The sequence below is a fragment of the Crocuta crocuta genome, unplaced genomic scaffold, assembly GCF_008692635.1.
Source record: "Crocuta crocuta isolate KB4526 unplaced genomic scaffold, BGI_CrCroc_1.0 scaffold163, whole genome shotgun sequence".
Lineage (NCBI taxonomy): Eukaryota > Metazoa > Chordata > Mammalia > Carnivora > Hyaenidae > Crocuta > Crocuta crocuta.
Window position 1 is genome coordinate 6,518,024 of NW_027529533.1, and position 27,127 is coordinate 6,545,150.

Consider the following 27,127-nt stretch of genomic DNA (forward strand, 5'->3'; position numbering starts at 1 on the left):
CTTTTACATTTTCTTCCTCAGATCTAGAATCAGCCATTCCTCCAAGGGTCCCTGGCACTTTTTTGCTGGGAAATGATATTTAAAGATCCCAGTGTTTTGCTGGTGGTACTTTCTGCTACTCAGTTGTTATTGCTTACAAGCTATTCAATAGGTAGAGTCAGGAAAGCTTTCTATTTGTGTCAAAAGAGAAAAAAGGGATTTTATTTAAATTCTTGGATTTTAATGTTTTTTCTTAGCCTGAAAATCTTGGTTTCTGTCAACATTAGCATAATTACCTATTTGATTTAAGATAACATAACAATAGTTTAAAAATAACAGTGATGATATAAATAGGGCCAATGAATGTAGTTAAGAGTCCCTGTGATTCTCTTTTGTCCTTAGAATACATTTCACAAGGATAAGAATTAGAAGTGCTGCTTTTAGGAGTGTCTGGCCAGCTCAATTTGTAGAGCATGTGACTCTTGATCTCGGGGTTGGGAGTTTAAGTCCCATGTGGGCCAGGAGCTCACTTAAAAAAATTTTTTTAAACATTTTATTTCTTTAAGTTTATTTATTTATTTTGAGAGAGGAAGAGAGAGAGTGAGCAGATGGGCAGGAAGAGAAGGAAAAAAATCCCAAGCAGGCTCTATACTCTCAGAGCAGGGCCTGAGGTAGGGCTTGAACTCATGAACCAAGAGATCATGACCAGAGCCAAAGCCAAGAGTCAGATGCTTAACCAACTCAACCACCCAGGTGCTCCTAAAAACAATGTTTTTTGAGTTAAATAAAATATTTTTATTTGAGTAAACCATGATTGATTAATATACAATTAGGTTACTCTACTTCAAATTTTAATAGTTAGGTATATATTTTTTTATGTAATTTTATTTTCTAATTACATAAAATATTTACTTGACCCTGAAATTGAAAGTATATGAGATGATACATTCCCAGTTTTGTCTGCATTTCCATCTTTTCCACCTATATTCATTTTTATTCCTCTATAGGTAATCATTTTTATAAGATGTTGGTTCCACTGAAAAATAAATATGCCCCTTTCCCTATTTCCTTACATAAAAGATAGTATATTTTCAACTTTTTTTTAGCTTAATATATTCTGGAGATTCCATATCAATATATGGAGATAATTCCTAATCTGTTTTTTACCTTTGCATGGTACCTTACTGTGTGGATATACCACAGAACTTTCAAGTAGTCTCCTGCTGATGGTCATTTGGGTTGTTTCCAGACTTTTGCATTTATAAATAATGTCACAATGAAAAATGGCCTTGTGCATTTGTCATTTTGTGTTTTGGGCATAGATTTTTAGAAGTGGAATCGCTGGGCCAAAGAATAGATGATATGTAATTTCGCTAGGTCTTGCCTGCTTTAGTTAGTTCAGGCTTTTACAACAATATGCTATAGACTCGGTGGCTTATAAATAAGAGATATTTCTGACAGTTCTGGAGGTTAGAAGTCCAACATCAGGGTGCCAGCATGGTAGGTTCTGGTGAGACCCTCTTCAGGGTTGCACTCTGCCCACTTCTCAGTATATCTTCACATGGCAGAAGGTAGAGAGAGGAAGCAAGTTCTCTCATGATTCTTGTTAAGGACACTAATCCCATTCATGAGGGCTCCATCTTCATGACTTCTTCTAATCCTAATTACCTCCCAAAGGCCCCATCTTATAAAACCATTACAAGGAAGGGGTAGGGGTTCAGTATGTGAATGCTGGGGAGACAGAAATATTCAGTCCATAAACTTCTCAATCTGAGGTTGCATTTTGCATTCCCATCAACAATAGACAGGAGTATCTCATAGGCTGTTTTATTAATTTACCTACCCAGGGTCTTATTGGCCTCAGGTTCTTTTTGACTCAAATTATGTATAACATTAAAATATAAGGAAAGAAAGGAAGCTTCTTATTTTTCAAGTATATGAAAATCTTTAAATCCCTTACTAAGTAAGGCAAGATCAAAACAGGGATAGACCAAACACTTCTGTCATCCTGATCAGGAAGAAAGTCTTTTAAACGATATTCTTGTGTGTGCCCTAAGGAGGGTTAATAGTTTGAGACTAACATGCTGCCTACTGTGCTAAGAAAGCCAGTTAGAATTAGGAGTTTATATAGGCAAGGGTGTTAGAATTTAAGAGGGTAGATGTTCCCAAAGAATAGTGGACTAGGTCTCAAAAAATTTTAGAGCCAATGGCAGATACACTATTTTTGACAGTATTTGGAGGATAAATGGTTTTGAGCAGGAATAAGATGTGATATTTCACAGATATTTAGTATTGAGGGAAATTTAAGCTACTTACTTTCCTCCAAAGTTTGTACTTTTCCTTTGTTTTTACATTTCAAACCAATTCATGAATTTAACACTTTTACTCTTTTAATATATAATTTTTTTCTATGAGCTTAATTGCCACGGAAACACCAGCAATTGTTTTTGGAATCAAACTCAAAATATTCATACAGATTTTAGTTCATTTTCTGCAGTAGCACTACATATCTACTAATTTCTTTTTTTTTAATTTTTTTTAATGTTTTATTTATTTCCAGGAGAGAGAGAGAGAGACAGCGTGAGCAGGGGAGGGTCAGAGAGAGAGGGAGTCACAGACTGAAACAGGCTCCAGGCTCCGAGCTGGCAGTCAGCACAGAGTCCGACGCGGGGCTCGAACCCACGAACCGCGAGATCATGACCTAAGCGAAAGTCGGACGCTCAACCAACTAAGCCACCCAGGCGCCCCTACTAATTTCATTTCTTAATAAAATATAGAAAGAGGAATCAACAAAAATTGTAGATAACACTCTCATGGTGCTTACTATCTGCCAGACACTAAGTTCTATACATAATCATTAAATCCTCCCCACAACCTTATGAGATATATTGTATTACTATCTCCATCTTACAGTTAGGAAACTGGGGAACAGAGGGTTTAAGTAACAGGCCCAATGCCATACAACCAGAGTCCAAGTTTGAACCCAGGCAATTTGGCTTCAGAGTCTAGACATTTAATAGCCATACTCCTACCCCTCTCTCCTCGATGGCATGAAAAATTAGTAATTGGGAACTGATAATAATAGGGATGTCCATGGCACCTGGGTGGTTCAGTTGGTTAAGTGTCCAACATTGGCTCAGGTTATGATCTCATGGTTTGTGTGTTTGAGCTCTGCATTGGACTCTGCACTGAGAATGTGGAGCCTGCTTGGGATTCTCTCTTTTTCCCTCTCTCTACCCCTTCCCCCTCTCATGCATTCTCTCTTTCAAAAATAAATAAACTTAAAAAAAATACAGATGATCCAGTGGTAATGTGATCACATGTAATTTGCCCAAAAGCCTGCAATTCCATGAACTTTCTCTTGGGTGACATATGTCAATTCTGAATCAGGTCTTCTTGCATTTCCATAAGATCTTTCGGGACAGGAATTCCTAAAAAAGAAGAGGTGAAGAAAGTGGAGAGGAGTCTGGCAACTATGGGAGTTCAGGAAGTAGATGAAGAAACCTAGGAGTCCATTTACAAATATTATTTGAGTTGGAGTGTTGTTGGCAGAAAGTATAACCAACTTCATCAAAGATGTCACCACTCTATGTTATCCCCAACTTGTGAATATGTACAGTGCCAGGGCGCCTGGGTGGCTCAGTTGGTTAAGTGACCAACTTCGGCTCAGGTCATGATTTCATGGTTCATGGGTTGGGGCCCCACATTGGGCTCTGTGCGGACAGCTCAGAACCTAGAACCTGCTTCAGATTCTGTGTCTCCCTCTCTCTGCCCCTCCCCCTTCTCTCTCTGTCTCTCTCTGTCTCTTTCTCTCAAAAATAAACATTAAAAAAAAATTTTAGGGGTGCCTGCGTGGCTCAGTCGGTTAAGTGTCCAACTTCAGCTCAGGTCATGATCTCAGGGCTCGTGGCTTCGAGCCCCGCGTCAGAGCCTGGAGCTTGTTTCAGATTCTGTATCTCCCTCTCTCTCTGACCCTCCCCTGCTCACGTTGCTTCTCTCTCTCTTTCTTTCTCAGAAATAAATGAACGTGTACAGAAAAGAAGGAAAACTGGATTTGCTTTGCCCAAATTATAAAGTAGGCTAATACTTTAAGGCCAAACATTTCAGGTATGGTTCTTTCTCTCGGTTTTTTTCACATTCCATACTGAGGAGCTTCTGCCATCTCCTGTTGATGTAGAAAACTGCAAGAGTTGAGAATTCCCATTCCTGTCCCTCCACAAGTCCAGCTGACAACTGGTTCACCAAGTGTGGAAAGAAGACCCATCCCAATGGTCCTCTCAGTTTCCTCAAGTCTCTTCCCTTCTACCAGAAGTAGAAAATATTTGACATTTTAATCCCGTGGAATAATTTAGCTACAATAAATTCCTTTTTAAATTTGATGGTGTTTGAAATTTTTTTTCTCTTTAATTTTAGGATTTATAGCTTTCTAAATTAAAGGTGGTTAGGCTTTGAAGGTACAGGCAGAGGAAATGAGACCTTACAATTACCTTTGGAAGCACAAGTTAGGCAATCTGTGCTCTTTAGGGGCAGGAATTCCTAATCTCTTTCCTGTACAAACCTCCTCCAGGGATGGATGCTAAGCAGGCAACTGTGGAAGGCCCATTTCAAAGACCTCACAGCAGTTATCTTGTAGAGCTGCCCCTCTCTGTACTCTTGAAGCCTGAGGTGCTGCCCCTACCATAGTACTTCCCTCTATACAGTCACCATTGATTCACTCATCCGTCCCTGTTTCTAGACATGTGCTCACCTCTAGGGTATAAATAATACCTCATTCAACAGCAAATAGTGGATAGTACATACGTATTATATAAATGCTGCAGAGAATGTCTGCTATTAACTTGTTCTAGCTCGTAGCCCCTAAATCAAGCTTAGCCTGCTCGGGTAAAAATTTCCCTAGTCAGCCAATTATGTCCTTCAACCCTTAACCTAGTCTCTTCTTGAACTGAGCACAAGTCAGCTTTTCTGTGCTACCTGCTACCTGCTTTCCTCTTTTCCTTTTTTCCTGACCTAAAATTCCCAAATGTTGGGGATGCAGAACTATTTATTTTGCCTGCATTTCACAAACTCCCTCACTACACTTTCTTCCTACTCAACCCTTAAAGCAAGCTAATTATGCTCAGTCTTTTTTAATCTTTCTTTGTTATACCATTAGGTTAACAGAAAAACAGAAAGTATTTAGCTGTATTTGTTTTGGGACAATTTATGTCATCAGGGCCTTGCTTCCTGACTCTGGCACCTGGGATACTAGTTTTGAGATGTTGGTAGAGGAATGTTAAGGAATGACATGCTTCATAAACTAAAATAGTAAGTTCTTGAAAGTTTGGGAAGATGAAAGCTTCTGAAGGTACATGTTCAGGTAGGAAGAAGCATCTGAACAGGTGGCCACAGCAATATTCTTCAGTCTTACTTTCCTCTCACATTGATAACTTGGATTACCACTACCCTGGCCCCCAGGAGTACACACTTCTTCAAAGCCCTAACTCCTTAGCTCTTGATTCTCTTCAGTACTATGAAGCTATGCTGGACTTTTCAAAAAGGCTTTACTAGTGTGAAGGCTTTACTAGTGAACCGCTGATGATCGCTGGGTGGAGAAATCATGGATGATCATTTTCTTCTTTATACTTTTTTGGATTTAATGATTTTTAAATTGACCTATGTGTTATTTTTATAATTATATTAAAAATGAGACTTTTCAAAATTCAAAGGGAAAACAAGCAATTAATGAAACTATAAATAAGCATACAATCATGGCTAACTTGTCTTCACATTTGCTATCTAAGCTGCTCTTCCATTCCACATCATTTTTGAGGGTCCTGCTGGGGAAGCTCACTTTTTCATTTTCAAGCAATATTCCTCTTGATACCTTGCAGAAGACATCACTGAGAAAACAATAGATGGACTATGAAACTGATTTCTCACTGATGGTAAATCATATTCTCGGTAGAAATCAGCGTATAAAGAAATCATCTATAAGGGACTCCAAAATCTATATGGAACTCACCAAATTCCACACCCAAAAAACAAACAACCCAGTAAAGAAATGGGCAGAAGATATGANAATTAAATTTGAGGCTGTCCACATGACTGGATAGTAGGTCAGTTGGGTGGATAGGAACCCCTGCTAGTAAGGCATCAAGTCATTGAGATAAATTTCAAAAGCTGTGCTATTGTAGCTCTTAAGGCAGAAGAATTGAAGTGCTGATTTTAAATGTTAGAGCATTGACAAAGGAAAGTGAGAATATAAATGTTTGCTTTGGCTGTAACTCAGCAGCAATAATTGCATTCATTTTTGCATGAACTGCTTACCCTTTATGCCTATAGCACACTACAATTATTTTCAAATAATTAAATATTATTAAATCATTTCATTATAATACTAACCCATTGATATGCTCAACATGTACAGCTTTTTGTTTGTGTCATAGGAGTTATCTGCTTATATAGCTTAGTTGTTTGTTCATAATCTAAGAAGGAAATAGAACATGAAGTCACCCTAGGAAGCATGCCAATGGTAGTTATCTTTAGTCTTTTTCCCTCATTGATTGGGTCACATCCAGTGACAATGCCTCAGATATTAAATCAACCCTAATAATATTTGAAGGATAAATCTAAGTAAGATTACTTGCTAAATAAAGGGTAAAAGGTATCTTTTGCTACAAAGAACTTGGACATTCTTCCTTAAACTTGCTTTGTTTGTACTTTATCCCTCTCTGACTGAGACTGGGACTTTAAAGTCATTTTTGCTCTTCTCATAGGTATAGTTATGGATTTTGGCATTTTTATTAAAAATGTATTATTTCCTCATATCTTTCACTGCCCCCTGCTCTAGTATTCCTATTTTTATTTTTTCTTAAATGTTTATTTTTGAGAGAGAGCATGAGCAGGGGCATGGCAGAGAGAGGAGGACAGAGGATCCAAAGTGGGCTCTGTGATGACAGCAGAGCCCAATGCAGGGCTTAAACTCGAACTGTGAGGTCATGTTCTGAGCTGAAGGCAGACACTTAACCAAATGAGCCACTCATATGCCCCCTTATTCTGATTTTTTAAAGTTTATTTTTGAGAGAGACAGAGAGACAGAGAGAGAATGTGGGGGAGGGGCAGAGAGGGAGAGAGAGAATCCCAAGCAGGATCTACATTGCCAGTGCAGAGCCCAACCCAGGGCTCAATTCCACTAATCATGGGATCATGATCTGAACTGAGATCAAGAGTCAGACAGATAACTGAATGAGCCACCCAGGTACTCCCCACCACACCATATTACGATTTTTCTAAGGATGTTTCAGGTTATAAAGGATTTTCCATACCTTCACCTTCACATTCTGCAGAGAATGTCATTTAATTATGTTTCACACTTTTTCTACTTACTATTTGGTCAGCAGGGGATAATTGCTTCTTTCTATCAACCAACCACTACTTTAACAATAAACTACCTATTATCCTTAAAATCCAACTATCTGGGGGTCTAGAGGGCATACTTAAATTCTATTACACATTAAATCATAACTGATAGGAGGAACTACCCAAATAATTTAAAAAAGAGATATAAAAAGTTCATTAGTAAAGAGAATCTGAGAGATTTGCCTCTATATGAAAGAGGTAGAAAAAATAAATCTTTATTAGCATGTTCAAGGTAGTCAAGATTTTAACAAACATCTTAATCCTCACAACAACCCTGTGAGGTAGGTTAAGTCATTGTTTTGTGATAAATTAGTATTGTTCCAAATAAAGTGCAATTCTTGAAATAATCTGCATTAGGAATAATTATGTTAATGAACCACTTATGTGTAGGCTAATATTTGTGTTATTTGTATACTTTGATTCATGCAATAAGGTGTCTCCAGAAAAGTTCACTGTAAATAAAATCCTACTTAAATACACGTAGGGGACTATTTAAATAAACTCTGGGGCAGATGTTTTTTGTAAAATAAATCACTTTTTTTTATCTTATGCAAGATGCAATTTTCACAGTATTTGCTCAAAGTGAGGCCTTCTCAGCAACACTGCACTCACATTTCGTCATTCTTCTGTAAGCTATTTTAATATGGCACCAGGCCAACATAAGACTGACTTAATTTGTTGAATTAAATCTTAGCAATTTGGTATATGGCAGTAAACTGTGTTATCATGTAGAAATCTCCAAATATACTACACTCAATCCCAACCCAAAACCTAAGATGGACTGTTTATTGAAATTAAACACTAAAGTGAATGATAATAAATTTTAAAAAGTATCTTTCCGTGAGAATAATATTTAATTTTTCCCTTAAAATTGTAAAATGTAAAAGGAAGAGAGATCTTAGGGTCTTTAAAAACAAAATAATCTCTGATAATTACAAAATCCTCATGATTTATATTGTAAATCAGACCCTCATGCTATCAGTTTATCACTTACAAGGAAGCCAACAGTCTGCTACTCCAAAAATGTATTTTTTTTTCCTCTGTGCCAATATGACTTACTAGGACAAAAAATATTTCAGGCACCATTTTCTCTTAAATATATACTTATAAATATCTATTGTTAATCCAACATTAGTAAACATCGAGTTACCTAATATTTTTTTATAGTCGTCTTGTCTTCAGAATAGATTTTTATTAGAGGATTTCCATTACATTTAAATAGATTAGTTATATAATTTACTTGTAGTAGTGACTTTAATTAAACCTGGGAGCTTAGTTAACAGTTAAAATTTGGTGACAGGTTTATAATACTTTAGCAAGTGGTTAAAGTAATTTGCCATTATAGAGAAATAATTCAAGCCCAGAAAAATATTCTCCCCAAAGTATTTTTAAAAACTGCTACAGGAAAATTAGGCAAATCAACAAGCCATCTAGAAGTTGTACATTCAAATCCATTCTAGATCCAACAATGCACTTTGGATTTTAGTGAGGTAGGGCAAAAAATATAGTCAGATACACTTTGAACTGTTAAATTTATATAAACTGAAATACTAACTTGTAACCAGGTTTTATTTGAATATCCAAAAAGAAAAACTGAGAATTCAAACGGTGAAGTATTTTCTTGGATTCAAGGACAGAACTGCAAAAATCCTTTGAGTACATATAAATGAAAAATACAAAGGCTACAAGATATATTTTATTTCAACATAAAGTATGCTTGTTATGCTCGTATAAAAATAACACAGGACATAGAAAAAACAAATACAAACATTTTTGCATAGATTCTGTATATATAATATTTACCTGGGGCTAAACACTGGAAAATACACCTCTGAAACTAGTATAGTTCAACTACTTCCTTGGATACCAAGTATATACAAAATAAAAGCCCTTCATCTGGGGGAGCATGGGCAGGAGGGAAAACAATTTAATTTAGCATCAGTCTATATTTATTTCTCTGTTGCTCGAATATAAACCAATGATGACAAGAGGAGAAACTCTGGGGGTTTATTTAACAAAATTAAATTCACATTTCTGAGGCCGTCATAGTGCATCCAATGTCCATCAATCTGGAAAGCTGCAGAATAATGATGTTCCTCTTTGTTAAATAATGTGGCACCTTCCAACAAATACCTGCAAATTAAATGACAAAGTGTAGCAAAAAAGATAATACTTTGTTCTTAGATAAATGTTCCTTAAATTATTAATTAAGGAATGAAAATAGTGATATTGTCTGCATTCTACTCTGTAAAAATCATGTGCTGTAGTAATTTGGAGTAAAATATTTAAGAATTTAAAATATAGTATAATTGAAATATTTTGAAAAACATTTTAACAGACTAACTCATAATCTGTATCATTTGGTTATATGAGAACATACACACAAAAAGCCTTTCAAAGGCAAAAAGTTAAGAGACTCTGTATATCCTAATTTGAATGCAGATATTTATATATTTAATTTTGAAAGTAACATTTTTTTGTTTAAACAATGACCTCCTACTATACACTACTTTGATTTGAAATACAAGTAATAGGCAATATTTACTGGCCGTTTACTACGTGTCAGGTACTATCCTAAACACTTTGCATGTGTTATCTCATTAAATCTTCATAATTATGTACCAGATAGATACTGTCATCTGAGTTTTATAGAGTAAGAAACTGATGTGTAAGCCAGTTAGGTTCTGGCCCAAGGTTACATAGCTTATAAAAAGGAGGGGCTGGGATTTGAACTCAATTCTGTCTATTCCATAGTTCAAACACTGTGCACAGTGACTGTGCACTGTGCCAGTGACTGACTCCCTGTAGTAGATTCTAATCTTATTCAGGATACATATAATTAGAGATAGCTACGGGTTGCCTGGGTGGCTCAGTCAGTTAAGTGTCTGGCTCTTGATTTCAGCTCAGGCCATGATCTCACAGTTTGTGAGTTCAAGCCCTGCACTGGGCTCTGACGTCTCGCAGCCTGCTTGGGATTCTCTCTCTGCCCTTCCTCTACCCTCTCTCTCTTTCAAAAATAAATAAACTTAAAAAACTACATTTAAGTAAAAGAGAGACAGCTATGATTTTTTTCAACAATATTACCTTAGGGGCCAGCTGAATAGCAGAAAAACAGAAAATAAGTGTATTTTTTAAATTAGTTTTATAACCAAACAAGAAAACACCTACTTGTGATCAGATAAATCCAAGTAATATGGTACATATGCCAGATCTTCCGATTTCCAATGCTGCATATTTAAGACAACAAAAGGGGGTGCCCCATGGCAGAAAACTCGCTGGGAAAATTCTCTTAAGCCACCACACCTAAAATTGAAAATAGGCATGAACTTTATTATACTTGAAGCACAACTGCCTTTTATCAGTTCTGGGTTGCCTTTATTATTTAATTTCACAATAAGCATAATTATCTATTTTAGGTATGGGTAATGGTGTGGCTATATTAGTATCTTATATACCTATACTCAGAAACTTATCAGCTCTGAGATTCTATATACAAGAAATCACATACTTGCAAAACTCCAGAAAAAGCTATTTTTTCCCCAAGTTTATAAAACCATATAGTCTTTTGAAGCTTATAAAACATATAGTCTTTTATTTTCACGTGTAGATACATTTTTTTTCTTTCAGCTGTTTTCAAGGAATAGTGGCAGAAGTAAATTATATGACTCCTATATTCCCTTTTATATTGCATATAAGTCCTTAATTGCATCCTTTTGCCATAAGGATGAAACAAAGTCTGTTTTCTTAGCAGTATTACATATTAAGCATGTGGATCAGAATATAACATATATAATTATACAGTAAAATCTCGATTAACCGGAATACTCAGAGCACAGCATTTTGGCTCACAAATATTACTGACTAAAGTTAATCAGAAAACCATTTTGTTTCAGTGTTTGCTGTTAGAATACATTAGTTCACTTTCTGGACTTAAGTACAATTAATTAAATGTATTTTATTCTTCCCTTCTCTGTGATTAATTAGCTGTAAGATCATCCATCTAAATATTAATTCTCGTTGTACATTTCTGCAGATATAGAAATTGTTAAGAGACTGAATGAGTATATGTTCTGCCCTTGTTGAACTTTTTTTAAACTATGTTGAATTTTTTGGTTGCCATTTACCTCTTTCTCCTAAATGAGGAATGCAGAAAAAAGTTCCGTTAATTGAGGGTCCGATTAGCTGGGTTCCGGTTAACCAAGGTTTTATTGTACCTACTCAGCAGTGGGGAAAAAAAGAAAAGGCATTTGCTTTGTATTCATCAATTAAATGTCGTATAATATTCTATATAGTGATATTTCATAATGACAACACAGCATAAAATTACAACATAAACTATGGTAGGTGTTAAGATTCCAAAAACATTAGGCTTCCTAAACACTTGTGATTTGCTATTTCATAAAGTTAACATCAAAGAGCATATCTGTTCAGGTTTCCTTATAAAAAAACAGAAATACTTTCATATTAAATGTCTCTCATATACTTACCCACTCTCTTCACACAGTTCAATCCTGGAACAGAATAACTCATCCACAGCCAGTCGTATCAAATTTCCATGAGGAATTTCCTGGGGGGGACTGCAACAATTACAAAATGCATGTTAGGAACTGCTTTGACATTTTACATGTAAATGCATTATTAGGACAGCACATTTTACAGGTCAATTCATTATTACCAAACCAAGTACAAAAGTATAACCTCTTATTTTCATCTTTGTTATAATTCTAGGAAACCAGTTGAATTTAAGAAACATTAATTCATGAAGTTTTCCAAGAAACATTAAATCCTTCTGTAAGCTGATCCTGAAATATGCAGTTGTCACTTTAAAAATTTTTCAAGGTTTCAGTAGAGTGGATTTTGGTCTTAGGGGAAGAAAAGTAGGAGCGAGAATCAGGAGAGTAGCCAGTTACATGACTAAATGCAAGCTATAGCATTGTTGGCTTCAGATAACATGATTTGTTAAAAAATTTCTTCCTACATACTTCAGAGAGGTTTTAAATATAGAATTAAAATAAAGGCAAATGCCTTAAAAATGTACATGGAATATATACAAAATATCACAAAAAATATTTTATTGAGAAACTTAAAATATTAGTATTAATATAGAATTATAAATAATTATGTTTCAAAACATACACAAACTGATAAAAGTTTTTGGAAAAACAAAACAAATTGCTAAAATGCTTCTTAGTCTATTATAATTTAGAGTAACAAAACTTGGGGCACCTGGGTGGCTCGGGCAGTTGAGCATCCGACTTTGGCTTAGGTCATGATCTCACAGCTTGTGACTTCAAGCCCCATATTAGGCACTGTGCTGACAGCTCAGAGCCTGGAGCCTGCTTCGGATTCTGTGTCTCCCCCTCTCTCTGCCCCTACCCCCCGCTCATTCTCTCTCACAAATAAACATTAAAAAAATTAGAACAAAACTTTTTTTTCCTGAGAGAGATTTCAAAATCAATGTCATCGTATCAGCAACACAGGAAAATGGACAAAGCGTATTTCAGAACAAGAGAGAGATTCACTGGCAGTCTCTAAAAAGAGTATCTTCAGGTTATAGCATGATGTTATAATATTAAACTAAATATGCTATAAAGAAATGTGAATTTAGTAAGTTACGGTATGTGATGTATATTCTCAAAAGGGAACATCTATTAGGGTGCTTTTTGGACCACAAGGCCAAATACACTTTCTGACAACAATGTGTTTGGGTTTGTTTCTCTATCCTGTTTTTCTACTGGCAGTTATCCCTTTTCCAGTTAATGTCTCCCAGGGGCTTTAATGTTTCCCAACCTTCCACTAGGGCTTGCCAGTTTGGCATTCTTCCCTATCATTTACCAGCCTGGAGGTCTGCTTTTTCTCTCAAAGCCAAAAATACTCAGCAGGCTATCAGCACCTCTCCTAGTCAGTGAAAAAGCTCCTCACATCCATATCTTCTCCAGATATGAAGATTCTGCATTGGGGTTTCAGTCTATAATTATGCGCTGGTCATGACATTAAGAAATACTTTTTTTTTTTTTTTAAAAGAGAGTGTGAGTAGGGGAGAAGACAAGAAGAAGGGAGGGAGGGGAAGAGGGGGAGGGAGGGAAGGAGAGGGAGAGAGAGGGAGAGATTGAGAGAGAATCAAGCAGGCTCCATGCTCAGTGAGAAGCCAACTCAGGGCTTCATCGCACGACCTTGGGATCATAAGCAAAATCAAGAGTCAGATGCTCAACAGACTGAACCACCCAGGCACCCCTGGAATACTTTCAATCTTCTTGTTCATGTAGAAATAGCCTACCCAGCAGAAATCCATTCAAGAGGTGACACATTCCAACATAGTATTAAATGTTCTTCAGAGGTTATATTTATGATAGAAAAAAATTAATTATCTACACAGTCATATTAGCAAACTCAAAGCAAGAGTAAAACATTTTGCATACAAATTCATTACCTTCCACATGAAACAGTTATCAGTTGATTTATAAAGTCAATTCCAAGATATTTAGATTTAATAAATAGTAACACTTTCGTCATGGGACTTACTATAGTCTTGCATTTGTGTGGTTACTATGTGTAAGTAACTACACAAGGTCTGTACTTTAGAAAGTCCTTCGACTATACTTATTTATTTATAGCAATATTCATTTAAGAACTGTATTATTTTTGCTAAAAGTGACAGACTTTAAAGCAACTTACTTTATATTAATTGTGCGTTGCTGATCTTCCTGTACTCGAGTTGGGCATCGCCAGTTGGAACAGTAACTCTCTTGTATGGTAGACATGAGATTTTCAAGATTTTTTGTAAAATTATCATGCTCGTTCCCAAATAAATCAATTATTAATGAAGCTTTATGAACTTCAGACTTGTATTGCTGTTTTTCCATCTTGTCCCAAATCCAAAGTAGCTTCACAGTTGTAAAACTGTAGGTGTCCATTAAGTAAAGGAAACAGTCTACAAACTCTCTACCTAAATGAAGAGAGAGCTCCCTGGGGAAACTGTCATTTTCGTTAAGAATGACATATAGTAACATCAAGAATCCATCTATGGTGCAGGTATTTTTCAGTCTTATTTCAACATAAAGTGGTGTACAGGATACTGCTTTGCGGCCAGCTTTGATAGTAAAAACACCTCCCCAAGGAAGAACAGGCCTCCAAAATGAGCGATCTTGGTTATAGTTATTTTTAATTGATGCTTTGATCTCTTCAAACAGTGTCTTCATTCTGCATTTTAAAAGTTTAAAAACAGAACATGTAAATTTGTGACTGTATATGTTAAATTTATGAGATATGTTCAAATGAAAACAAAGCTATCTAAAGATTCAAATTAGAGGCACTTGGCTGGCTCAGTCAGTAGGGCATACCACTCCTGATCTTCCAACTGTTAAGTTCAACTCCCATGTTGGTTATAAAGATTATTTAAAAATAAAATCTTTAAAAAAATTCAAATTAGGGGCACCTGGGTGGATCAGTCGGTTAAGCATCTGACTTCAGCTCAGGTCATGATTTCAGGGTTCATGGGTTTGAGCCCTGCGTGGGGCTCTGTGCTGACAGCTCAGAGACTGGAGCCTATTTCAGATTGTTTCCCTCTCTCTCTGCCCCTCCCCCACTCGTGCTCTCTGTCTCAAAAATGAATAAACTATAAAAAAAATCTTTTACTTCAAATTAAATTTGGTTAGAAGGCCTACCAATATAACGAAAAAACTGAAAACAATTTAAGCTGAGCCATTCTTTGGCAATATGCAAGGCCTCTGGAAAGACCATTTAAGAAGTGCAATCTTTTATAAGGTACAGGATGAGCACGTGATAGACTTTTACCCTAATTATACTAGAGAGTTTATCTTTGCTATAGGAAGACTCTGAAATAAAAAAGTCCTAAATGAAAACAGAGCTTTTAAAGATGCAATCTAAATTTGGTTTGGTGTATTCCTAATGTAAACCTCCTCCTCCCTTCAAAATACAAGTTGTGCTTCATTTCCTGTTTAATATGCATGGTTCCACTTATGAAACTGCTATAATGTAAACCTTAGTTGGGCTACAGAATTGCCAATTATCTTTGAAAGACCTCATTTGAAAAGTAATCCACAGAAATTAACTGAATCGGTGCCACAGCTGATATAAAAATCATTTCTATGCACTTTGGGATTTTCACCTGCAATTTAGGACCATGCTGGATATCCTATAATCCTAACTACAGAGCCCATGCTATGAAGATCTAACTTAGAACTTGGTAAGTAATCTGATTCTCCTCTTCATACTTTTGGGAATGAACGGGGGTGTCCTTCCTATTTAAACCATTATTTATCCTTCCCCTAACCTTGAGATTAGCTAAGCATTTTGTTTTTAAAGTCTTTGCCAGTATTCTAATAAACATGTTTGTGTCATAATGTACGTTATATAAAGCAAATTTTTAAAAAGTTAAAGAATGAGGTCCTAATGAAACTGAATTGAAAATACTGCTTTACTTAGGACAATAAATATCTAAACTAAAAACATCAGAGGGTTTCTCAATGTTACTTTTATGGAAAAGTGTATTTTCATGAAAAAGGAAAGCATCTGAAGAACAGAAAGAGACCAGTCGTGACTGAGGTCAACGTTGTACTTTGACTATCTTTTCAAGTGCCACACACATCCTCTCAAACATAACATAAACCCAATATTCAATATTGCAGACCTATGTGTTTTATTTGTATAAGAAATTAAGTTCACATAGCATACAGCCGCTGAATCACTATGTTGTACACCTAAAACCAATGTAACACTGTGCCAATTATACTTCAATTAAAAAAAAATCTGTTCTACACTTAAAAGAAATTAAATTCAAACCGATTTCACAATACTAGTAGACTAAAAATTTAGTTCTACAATATATTAAATGCAGGCGCACATGCACGCATGCGTGCACACAGTATTTTCGGCTTGAGGCAAGATACTGTGGACTCTAAAATATTCAACACTATATTTAGTCTTAAGTGTAGATGTTTACACATAGTTGGTAACATGTTGTTGGCTCTAGTCAACCATTTAGGAATAAGAGGGCGTGGCAAATCTGGAGCCTCAGGCAAACACAAGCGGTTTCTTTTTAACAGGAACAAGTTTCCCAAGCATATTTAAAAAGAAAAATTCATATGGCGTTCAGATGCTTTAAAAATGAAAATAACTTCCTTCATCGTTTCATTTATTTCTGTTTAAGTTTTAAAAACTTTGTAGCAAGGTCAGAAGCCTGAGTTCAGATTCCCAAATGTTAAATTGGGAAGGCATCATAAATCTCTGCAGTGTTTTTCTTCAAATTATCTTTTAGACATAACCAAACAAGGAGTATTTACAGCGTTGTTATACTTAAGAGAAGTAAACTACAATTTCATATATACATATATATCTGTATGTATAACGAAATTAACTTCTCTAGCCTTTTTCTAGGGGGAGAGAAAGTGAAGGGGTAGAGACGCTTGGAAGAACTAGAGGACACTTAATAATCTTTTCAGCATTAACCTAGTGATTTGTTACAAAGTAAATTACAACTAAAATGAGTAGAAAAGGCGGAGAAATGGCTGCAAAGAGCTTTACTTAAAATTGTCTTGAGATTTCTCCACATAGTCAAAAAGACTTGTTTCCTTAGGCACCGTATTAGAAGCCCTGGAGGAGGTATGCTGCTGGCATTATTGTCTTGATTCAACAGGCCCTAGTTTAAATAAACCTGGAAAACTCTCCCGACCTCTTTTTCCTTGGCAAAACGACACCTTTCTTTTGCGGTCATTTTCAAGCGTGACAGTCTGTACTCAACACTGGTCGTGACGACCAGACCATTCACCCTAGGCATGGATGCCGGATTCCCTAAGAGATCCGCGGTCCTAAGCGTCCCCTCTCGAATCAGCACCCCGAAATAATCTGAAAAATGGCCACGCGCTCCCCCTTGAAGCAGCGCGGGGCTTCTGGGCAGAGACCCTGCTGGGCGCGCGGTGGGCGCCCGCCTCCGTCGCCCGCGCCCGGACACGCCTTCCCCGCCCCCGGCCCTCCGCGCAGGCGAAGGCCTGGCCCCGAAGGCTGGCCCCGCAGGGCTGGCAGGTCCCTGAGCCAGGAGCAGGTGGGACGGCTCGGCGCCCCTGCCCACGGCCAGCAGTGTTCCCCCAAGCGCCTGGGGCTGGGGGCACTGGCGGGGGGGGCCGGGCGCGGGNATGGAGAGCCCGTGCTGCTGCTGCTGCCGCCGCCTCATCTACTAGCACCGTCCGCTGTCTGGGCCTCCCCGGCGTGAGTGCTGGGCTCTGGCACGGCCTCCATCGCACCCGCCGCGGCGGGAGCCACAGCAGCTCCAGCGCCCAGGCCCGAGCCGACCGGACCCACGGAGCCAGGACCGCAGGACGCGTAGCTTCTTATTACGGAGGAAGATTCGGCCTGACCTCGGCCCCCCTCCCCCCAGCCCCTAGTTCCCAGCCGCCTGACGGTGCTGCTGCTGCGCAGGCGCGAAGACGCCTTCGCCAAACGTGCGTGTGTCGGGTGTGTACACAGCATGCCAGTTTGCCCAATGGGAACCAAGATCAGGTGTGGGGGGCGGGACCTTGCAGTGAGGGACGGTGTTTCAGTGTTTGAGGGTGGGCGGGGCAGCCGGAAGTGGGCAGGGTTTGCATGGAGGCGGGGCTTTGTTGGCAAACCTGTCTGGCTTTTTGAGGTTTGTATCATTTTTAGGACGTTGATTTTAGTGTGCTTCTGGGTCTTGTCATCTTAAATTCCTAATTCAGAAGGGCAAAGTTTATTTTCTTAAAAAATTATAATTATGCAAGCTTTTGATTTAAGTTAGGAAAAGTTGAATTGGTGTTGTTAACTGGCCTTTTTAGCGTTCAAGGTAAATTACAGCCGGGATGCTGTAATTTACAATGGAAGTCAATAAAATTTATGGAAATTAGATAGTTTTAGTCCCAATGTAGAGATGAAAAAAACTGAGTTTTGAAAATGATAAATTGCCAGACATTAAGTGTTAGCTGGGAATTAAAGCCAGAGGTGCTTAATGCTAGAATCTGTGGGCTCAACCACTATTCCTGTTCAGTAAGCCCTAGTTCTTGTGTCCTCCCTTAAAAAAATAAAAACTCCTTTCACTCAGCGTAACACCCTCAAGTTCTATCCATGTTGCTACACATGGCCAGACTTCATTCTTTCTCATTGCCAGGTAATATTCCATCGTATAGATAAACCACATCTTCTTGATCCATTCATCAGTTGATGGACAATTAGGCTCTTTCCATGTTTTGGCTATTGTTGAGAGTGCTGCTATGAACATTGGGGTACATGTGCCCCTATGCATCAGCTCTCCTATAAGTCAGGCAGAGAAGGACAGATACCATATGTTTGCATGTATAGGAGGATTAGGAGGAACTTAACGGAGGACCATGGGGGAGAAGAAGGGGAAAAATAGTGGGGGAGAGGGAGGGAGGCAAACCATGAGAGACTCTTGAATGCCAAGAACAAACCAAGGGCTGATGGGAGTGGGGGGGAGGGGAAGGGGGGTGATGGGCATGGAGGAGGGCACTTGTGGGGATGAGCATTGGGTGTTATATGGAAACCAACTTGACAATAAACTATTTAAAAAATTTTTAAAAAAAACCCTCCTGTCACTTAGCTCCTGGATAACACAGGTCACTCTGAAAAACTGCCTTCACTAGCCATTATAAATGTTAATACTGTGGAGATATTCCCATCTAACTGTTTAACAAATATTAATTGTCTGGAAAGTGAAGCCCAACCTCCAGAACATACAATACAGAGAGCTCTAGTCCAGCCCAGCACATCATTGTCGTCCTCAGTCACAGCTGAGTCTGTTGAAGGTTGGATCCCTTCTTGACTAGTCAAGGGTATGGCAAGGACATTCCTAGTGAACCTCTCTCAAGAAGTTTAGTGATAGAGGAATGGAAGGTAGGAGAGAAGTTTGACTTACTCAACATACAGTTGCTGCACAGGGTGATGGGAAGAAACGGACATCTCTCAGAACAGAGGGGGAGGAAAGAGGCTCTGCCCCAAAAGGAAGAATTAATAATTCTGACACAGCCTGCTCTTTTTAGTTTCCCTGTTTTTCTTATTTCTTATGGCATTCACACATGAAATGAGAGGTTCTGAGAGATTAATTAGTATGTCTGTATTGGGTTTTATAGCAAACTTTACTCTCAATATTAAAACTATCCTGTAAGTAGAACACTCTTTTAAAATGTTTGTAAATGTAGATTATATGTTCAGTTGGCAATCTCTCATAAGACACAGAATTCATTTTAGACTGATTGGATTATTCTCTTCCTGAAAACAGAACCCAATAGTGGTGGTTGTCACCATTTCTGGAGAATAGCAGAGAGATGGCTCATAAACTCTACTGAGGCTTAGCTTCACAAACCTACCTGAGCCCTTTAACTGAGATTTCCATTCTGCTTCCTTTCTGCTCCTCTTAAAATCTGACAGCTGAGTTGCAGGGTTTTTTTTTAAGGACCGCTTTATTGAGGTATAATTGACATATAGTATGTGGAGCATATTTAAAGTATGTAATTTGTGAAGTTTTGACGTATATCCATCCCCCATCATCTAGTTGAGTGAACATATCCATCATCCTCAAGTTTCCTCATGCCCCTTTGTAATTTCCTCCTTGCATTCCTCCCTGCCTCCCACACCTAAGCAACCACTGATCTACTTTACGTCATTATAGAACTCATTTGCATTTTCTAAAAATTTATGTAAATACAATCAAGAGTTTGTATTTTTTTGGAGTCTGATCTCTTTTACTCAGTATCATTGTCTAGACGTTTGTATTGTTCTGTGTACCAACAGTTCATTCCTTTTTTATTGCTGAGTGTATTTTGTTATATTGATGTAGTGCAAATTTCTGCTCATCTGTTGGTGGACATTTGGGTTGTATCTAGTTTTGGGCTATTACCAATAAAGCTGCTATGAACATGTGTGTACAAGCCTTTATGTGGACATATGTTTCGTTTTTTCCTGGGTAAAAATCTAGAGGCGGAATGGTTGGATCATATGGTAGATGTATGTTTAACTTTTAAAAAACACTTCTAAATGGTTTTCCAGAGTGGTTGAACCATTTTACATTCAATCAAGTCTGTTTTTATTTTATTTTATTTTATTTTATTTATTTTTTTATTTATTTCTAGGAGAGAGAGAGAGAGACAGCGTGAGCAGGGGAGGGTCAGAGAGAGAGGGAGTCACAGACTGAAACAGGATCCAGGCTCTGAGCTGGCAGTCAGCACAGAGCCCGATGCGGGGCTTGAACCCACGAACCGCGAGATCATGACCCAAGTGAAAGTCGGACGCTTAACCGACTAAGCCACCCAGGCGCCCCAAGACTGTTTTTAGAGTTCCATTTCTTCCACATCCTCACCAATTCTTGGTATGATGAGTTGTTTTTAATTTTAGCCATTCTGATAGGTGTGTAGTGGTATTTTGTTGTAGTTTTAATATGTTTTCCTAATGAGTAATGATGTTGAATATCTTATATTTTTAATGTTTATTTTTGAGAGAGAGAGAGAGCAAGCAGGGAAGGGGCAGAGAGAGGGAGACAGAGGATCCAAGGTGGGCTCTGCGCTGACAGCAGATGGTTGAATGCAGGGCTTGAACCCACAAGCCACAAGACCATGACCTGGCTGAAGTTGGAGGCCTAACCAACTGAGCCACCCAGGTGCCCCTTGAACATCTTCTTATGTTACTTACTTGCTATCTGTGTATCTTTTTCATGAAGTGCCTATTTAGATCTTTGTTCCATTAAAAAAAATTGGGTGGTTGTTTCTCTAAGTCTTGAGAGTTCTTTACATACTATGGATACAAGTTCTTTATCAGATATATGCTTTGGAAAGATTTTTTTGTGTGTGGTATGTGTCTTGTCTTTCCATTCTCAACAGATGAATTTTGAAGAGCAGAAGTTTTAAATTTTAATAAAGTTCAATCTGTTCTTTTATGGATTGTGCTTTTAGCGTCATTTCTAAGAAATATTTGCCTACCTTAAGCTCACAAAAACCTTTTACTGTGTTTCCTTCTAGAAGTTTTACAGTTTAGGCTGTATATTTAAGTCTCTGATTCATTTTGAGTCAAATTTTTTAAGATTTAAGGCATGGATTCAAGTTCATATTTGTTACATGTAGACACCCAGTTGTCCTAGCAATGTATCTTAAAAAGGCTCTTCTTTTTCCACCATGCTGCCTTTGTGCTCTAGTCAAAAATCAGTTGTTCAATATCATTTTATAAACATTTTATATCATATGTATTCATTGTCAGCTATATGTCAGACAGTGTGCTAGCACTGGAGATATGTATCAGTAAGTGTTTTTTGGTTGCAGAAACTAGAGACCAAATATTGCCAACCTGAATAAAATAGAAATTTATTGGAAGGATGTGAGGAATAATAGAATTAAAGGAAAAATTGAACAATTAGGCATCAGCTAACTTGATTGATCAGAAAAGGCAGGGAGTTCCCCAAAGGACAGTAAGATCCTATTAACAAAAAAAGAGGGAGTGGTGCTGGGCAGATATCTCCTATAGCAGTGCTTCCCAACTTTTTTTTTTACATCCATTCGTGATAAATGATCAGAAATAGGCAGTGTACAAGGATAAACTGATGGAGATTAAGTGGTGTCTATATTGGACATGGTGAGAAACATACATCACCTTTCTTTATATTAAGTAATCGTCAGGGAAAGACAAAAATATTAGGAAGATATAAAACTTTAAATTTATACAAAACTTCTCAATAAAATCTATTTAAAAATTTGATGAGGAACTTGAACTTGTATCCATGATATGATTTTTATTTCAAACCTTTATTCAAACTTAATTATAATAATAATAAGGAAAGTGTATATTTCATAACTATATAACTTGATGAATTTTTAGAAAGTGAGCACACCTGTTGTGTATTCCAATTACATATATTTGCATAACAAATTACCGCTAAACTTAGTAGTAAGTTTAAGTAACAAGTTAAGTAACTTGGCTTAAATTAGCAACATATATTTTGCTTATGAATTTGTAATTTGGGCAAGGCTTGGTAGGTTAACTTGAAGGCTGGGGACTGGAATCATCTGAAGTCTCCTTTACTTATATGTTTGGCTGTTCTTGCTACCTGTTAGCTGTGACCTTAGGTATGTCTGTGACCAGAACACCTTCAATGGGCCTTTCCATGTGATTCCTTGATTTTTCATAGCATGGTGGCTGGATAGCAAGGGTGAGCATCCCAAGATAGAAGGCCAGGTGGAAGCTCTACTGCCTTTTCTAGCCCTGCATTAGAAATCATGGAATGTCAGTTCCAGTGTATTCTGTTTGCTGGAGATGAGTCACTAAGACTAGCCCATATAAAAGAGGAGGAAACTGTACTTCACCTTCTAATGGAAGGAGTGTCAAAGGATCGGTGGATATGTTTTTAAAATACTACACTTACCTAACCAATTCCCTGATCAAGAAGCAGAACAGTACCATTGCTCCAACCTTGACTTCTTATCATTACCTGCTGCCTGCCTAAAAGACAACCACTATTCTCATTCCTAACACCATAGCTTAGTGTTGCCTGTTTTTGTAATTTATGTAACTGGAACCATACAATATGTCCTCTTTTGCATCTAGCTTTCCTTCAACATTGTGAGATTCATTCATGTTTTTCCATGTAGATTATTATTGTTTAATATTATATTTTGTAAATAGCACATAATTTACTTATCCAATTTATTGTTAGTACACATTTGGATAGTTTCCAGTTTTGACTAATCTGAGAAGTTCTGATTTGAAATTATAGTACATGTCTTTTGGTACTTATATGTGTCATATACACATACACTTCTGTTGAAAATACATGTAGGAGTGAAATTATAGGGTATGTGTATGTTCAACTTTAATAGACACTGCTAAACAGTTTTCTAAACTCTGTCACCTGCAGTGAGTAATCATGATCAAGATTTATTAATACTAGGGTTTATGCTAGAAATAGCTATACACAATCCCTTTTCAAGACCTATTAATAATGATACTCTCAGATTCTTGATAGTTACTATTGATAGAAGAAGGCTGGGCCCCAGCTGGCTCTGTTGAGCAGTATTGTGGCTTCTCCAGCTTGTTGTCTTCTCACCTGATGGTTTAGGGATGTAAGAGCAATGTTTCAGTGAACAAAGCAGACCCTATGTGGCCTTTTATGGCCTAACCTCAGAAGTCTACCCAGTCTTTGTACATAAGTGATGACAAATGGCAGAAGATAGTTTATTTTTTTCAAATAGAATTCAGATAATTTAGTATTTTAAAATTGTGCTCTAATTGTTCTTTCACTAACAAGTATAGGTTGAAATTCATTATGATAATGACAGCTGGTTTACAATCTATTCACATTTTTCATATCAAGTAGCTCATGATAATAATGTTTCCCTCTAACCATACACATCTCATCTTAATAACTTTATCTGGGATTCTAATTGTTAGTAGTAAACTATTTTTAATATTACTTTTCGAAGTTGAATTTTTGCTTTCAGTCTATGAACTTAGTTGTTACATGCTGAAATAGGTCCAGAGGGATAATGAAGTGAGTGCCCTGGGATAGTAAGACTGCCTGAAAAGACGAGAGGATGACTTTGATATCTGAACTTGGAGACAGAGAGCCTATCTGAAGAGGTCTTCTTACATAGTCAGCCCATGGTGATCCCTCAAGAAAAGACCTGGGGGAGTAACACCTACATATTGTTGTTCTTTTCCCTCTGATATTGTGACATGTTGTCAATACTTTTACTAATATTTTCTTTGAGAGTGGCACCTTTCTATCTCCCTTGCTTCATTGGTTAGCAATATTGATAATTTCCATGCCAGTTAGTAAAATGAATTGATTCTGCAATTGCATAGGGTCAGATCCATTTTACTCCTGTCTTTGGTGGTGTGGTTGTCATATTGTTACTGCTACATGGGAACTTAGGAAATAAGAAAAAAAAACATTCCTTTTTATTTACCTACATGTTTGCCATTTCTGATGCTCTTCATTATTTTCTATAGAGCTAATTTTCCATCTGGTATCATTTCACTGCAGCCCGAAGAACTTCCTTGAATTTAAAAAAAATTTTTTTAACGTTTATTTATTTTTGAGAGACAGAGACAGACAGACCATGAGTTGGGGAAGAGCAGAGAGAGAAGGAGACAGAGAATCTGAAGCAGGCTCCAGTTAGCTCTGTTAGCACAGAGCCTGATGTGGGCCTTGAACCCACGAACTGTGAGATCATGACCTCAGCTGAAGTTGGACACTTAACTAACTAAGCCACCCAGGCACCGCTTGAATATTTTTTCTAGTGCATACCTGCTATGTTCGTTTTTTAAAATGGCTGCACATTCTTTGACATTTTTTCCACCAAGATAATGAATCTTTATTTCCTCCTCTTGAATCTGGATAGGATAGTGATTTCTTTGACCTGTACAAAACAGCAGTAATGAAACCCTATGACTTCTGAGGCTAGGTCATAAAAGACTGTGAAGTTTCTGCTTTATTCACGTGAACACTTGCTCTTAGAGCTTTGGAGCCACCATAAGAGACCATCATGCTGAAGAGGCCACATTCTGGACAACAGAGCCAGCCTGGCCCAGTGATCTAGTCATCCCTGCCATTGTGAGTGAAGCTGTCTTGAACCCTCCAAACTTCTCATTAACCAGGTGAATACCCCCGAGTGATTTCCCTTCTTCGGTGCATAGATATTTATAATTGTTTGCTCTTCCTGATGGATAGACCCTGTAATTATTATATAATGCCCTTCTTCATCCCTTGTTCCTGGCTTTACTTTAAAGTCCAGTTTGTCTTATATAAATATAGCTACTCCAGCTTTCTTTTGACTTCAAGTAACATGATATTCATTTCTCCATCCCCTTACTTTCAATCTGAAGGTGTCCTCCAGTCTAAAATGAGTTTCTTGTAGACAGCAAATAGATGGATTTTTGTCTTTTTATACCCAAGTGACTTCCCTTGATGCCACAAGGAATGTAAAGACCACATAGCTGAAATTGCCCAAATCCCTGATTCTCTTAATTGTGAGATATAATAAAAATATTGTTTTAAGCAACTAGTTTTTAGAGATCGTTGTTTTAAGCAACAATTTTTTGGAGTAGTTGTATAGTATTAGATAAGTGGAACAAACATTGGGGTGCTGTTGTAACAAAAAACTAAAACGTGGGATTGGCTTTGGCACAAGAGGTGAGGCAGAAGTTGGCAGGGGTTTGGGAAGGCTGTTAGGGGGATCCTGACAGGCACGGAGGAGGTTGCCAATGACAGCCTAAAGGAAAGTAAGGAAAATTATTGTTGAAAACTTGAGGAAGGGAGGATCTTGTTCTGTCATGGTAGATGGTTTAGCAAATGTCATAACATGGAAAATCATAAAACGTATTTAATGAACTGATGAATTTGGCTTAGGAGATTTCCAGGCAGAATGCTGAAAGTGTAAACTATATTTTATTTATTTGTTTTTAACTTATGTATCGTAAGGTATGGATAGACCAAGCTGTACTAAATAAGGGATTATTCGACTCTCAAACAATTTAGAGAAACTATGTAGAAACGGGGTCTGAAAACAAAACTATTTCTTATCCTTTGTTTCTCTCAGCAGAAGATACTCAAAGGAAGATGGAGCCACAGAACAAAGATTAAGTTCAAGGCCCTGTTAGAAAAACGTGGACTCAAAGTGAAGATGAAGGACTGTAAAGCCTTTTGTTATGAGTTCAGAAAGAGATAAAGCCTTGTAAAAACAATTTTGAGATAATTCTTAAGGGGCTGTAGTACAGACTCTCTCTCCTAAGCAATAAGGCTTCTAAGAATCTTAAAAGTATTATCCCACAGTAGCCTTCATAGGGAGCCCAAGGTGGAAAAGGGGTTGTCTAGAAGATATTTGTAGATGTGGTTTTTTATCTAATAGAATAGATTCTAAATTGATACTCAAAAAAATCCACAAAGTTTTAATGGTAATAATATTGCTTATACTGGGGAAAAAACACAGACTGTACAAAATGGAGACTTTTGTACCTTTAAACTTCTGTGGACAGGAAGCAGGCGGAGTAGGCTACTCAGCTACAGAAATGGGTTAGTTAGGGGGCACCTGGGTGGCTCACTTGGTTGAGCATCCAGCTTCGGCTCAAGTCACGATCTCATAGTCTGTGAGTTCAAGCCCTGCCGGCTTCTGGGCTGACCCACTCAGAGCCTGGAGCCTACTTCGGATTCTGTGTCTCCTTCTGTCTGCCTCTACCCTGCTCATGCTCTGTCTCTTAAAAATAAGTAAACATTAAAATAAAACAAATGGGTTAGTTCTATGGAAAAGAAAGAATGACTTAGAGGGCAAAACTAAGATCTCAGGAGTAAGGACCAAAAATCATGAAGAATCGTTCCCAGGAAGCAGGATAAGGCCCTAATCATGAGCTGGTAATATATGCTCAGCTGGATTTATAATTTCAGTGGACTGGTGNAAGCCACCCAGGCGCCCCTATTTTCTTCCTTTATTAAATGGGTATTTATTTATTGCAGTTGTTCTATGTCTGTCACACCACTGTATTTTGGGTATGTGTAGGGCAGATAATGTGTCTCTTTAGTTTGCAGGTTTCCAGATCAAGAACTGACCTCAGCAAACTGCATGGAGCCTCATTCGTACCTAGACTTGACTTAAATGATAAGATCCTGGACCTCCAACTTGTGCTTGATGCATTATGGAATGAAACTTGAGAAGTTAGAGAAGGGGTGAATATATATTTCATGAGGGAGAAATATAAAACATTGTTGGCCAGAGGGTAGAGTGTGGCA

General features: G+C 37.6%; 1 protein-coding gene and 1 long non-coding RNA gene across 3 annotated transcripts; one reads left to right on the forward strand and one right to left on the reverse strand.

Annotated features, from left to right (window-relative positions):
• Positions 1–7,567: 7,567 nt before the first annotated feature.
• Positions 7,568–14,576, reverse strand: DORIP1 (dopamine receptor interacting protein 1). The gene is made up of 4 exons (XM_077761223.1): positions 14,053–14,576; positions 11,865–11,954; positions 10,546–10,680; positions 7,568–9,510 (listed from the first exon to the last, which is right to left on the reverse strand). The coding sequence occupies exons 1-4, from the start codon at positions 14,574–14,576 to the stop codon at positions 9,327–9,329; spliced, it is 933 nt and encodes a 310-aa protein (XP_077617349.1). The 3' UTR covers positions 7,568–9,326.
• Positions 14,577–17,954: 3,378 nt separating this feature from the next.
• Positions 17,955–26,088, forward strand: LOC144229233 (uncharacterized). 2 transcript variants are annotated; one of them, XR_013334417.1, is made up of 3 exons: positions 17,955–18,019; positions 24,863–25,002; positions 25,944–26,088. It is a non-coding gene; the product is annotated as an uncharacterized LOC144229233 (long non-coding RNA). The 2 variants fall into 2 exon arrangements; XR_013334416.1 differs by having other exon boundaries at positions 25,947–26,088.
• Positions 26,089–27,127: the final 1,039 nt, after the last annotated feature.

Excerpts from the sequence above, each read along its gene's own strand:
- DORIP1 (XM_077761223.1), bottom strand. The coding sequence starts at position 14,576 with ATGAAGACACTGTTTGAAGAGATCAAAGCATCAATTAAAAATAACTAT. Across the intron at positions 11,955-14,052 it reads CAACGCACAATTAATATAAA|TCCCCCCCAGGAAATTCCTC; the intron begins GTAAGTTGCTTT and ends TAATTGTTGCAG. Across the intron at positions 9,511-10,545 it reads TTGGATTTATCTGATCACAA|GTATTTGTTGGAAGGTGCCA; the intron begins GTAGGTGTTTTC and ends TTTAATTTGCAG.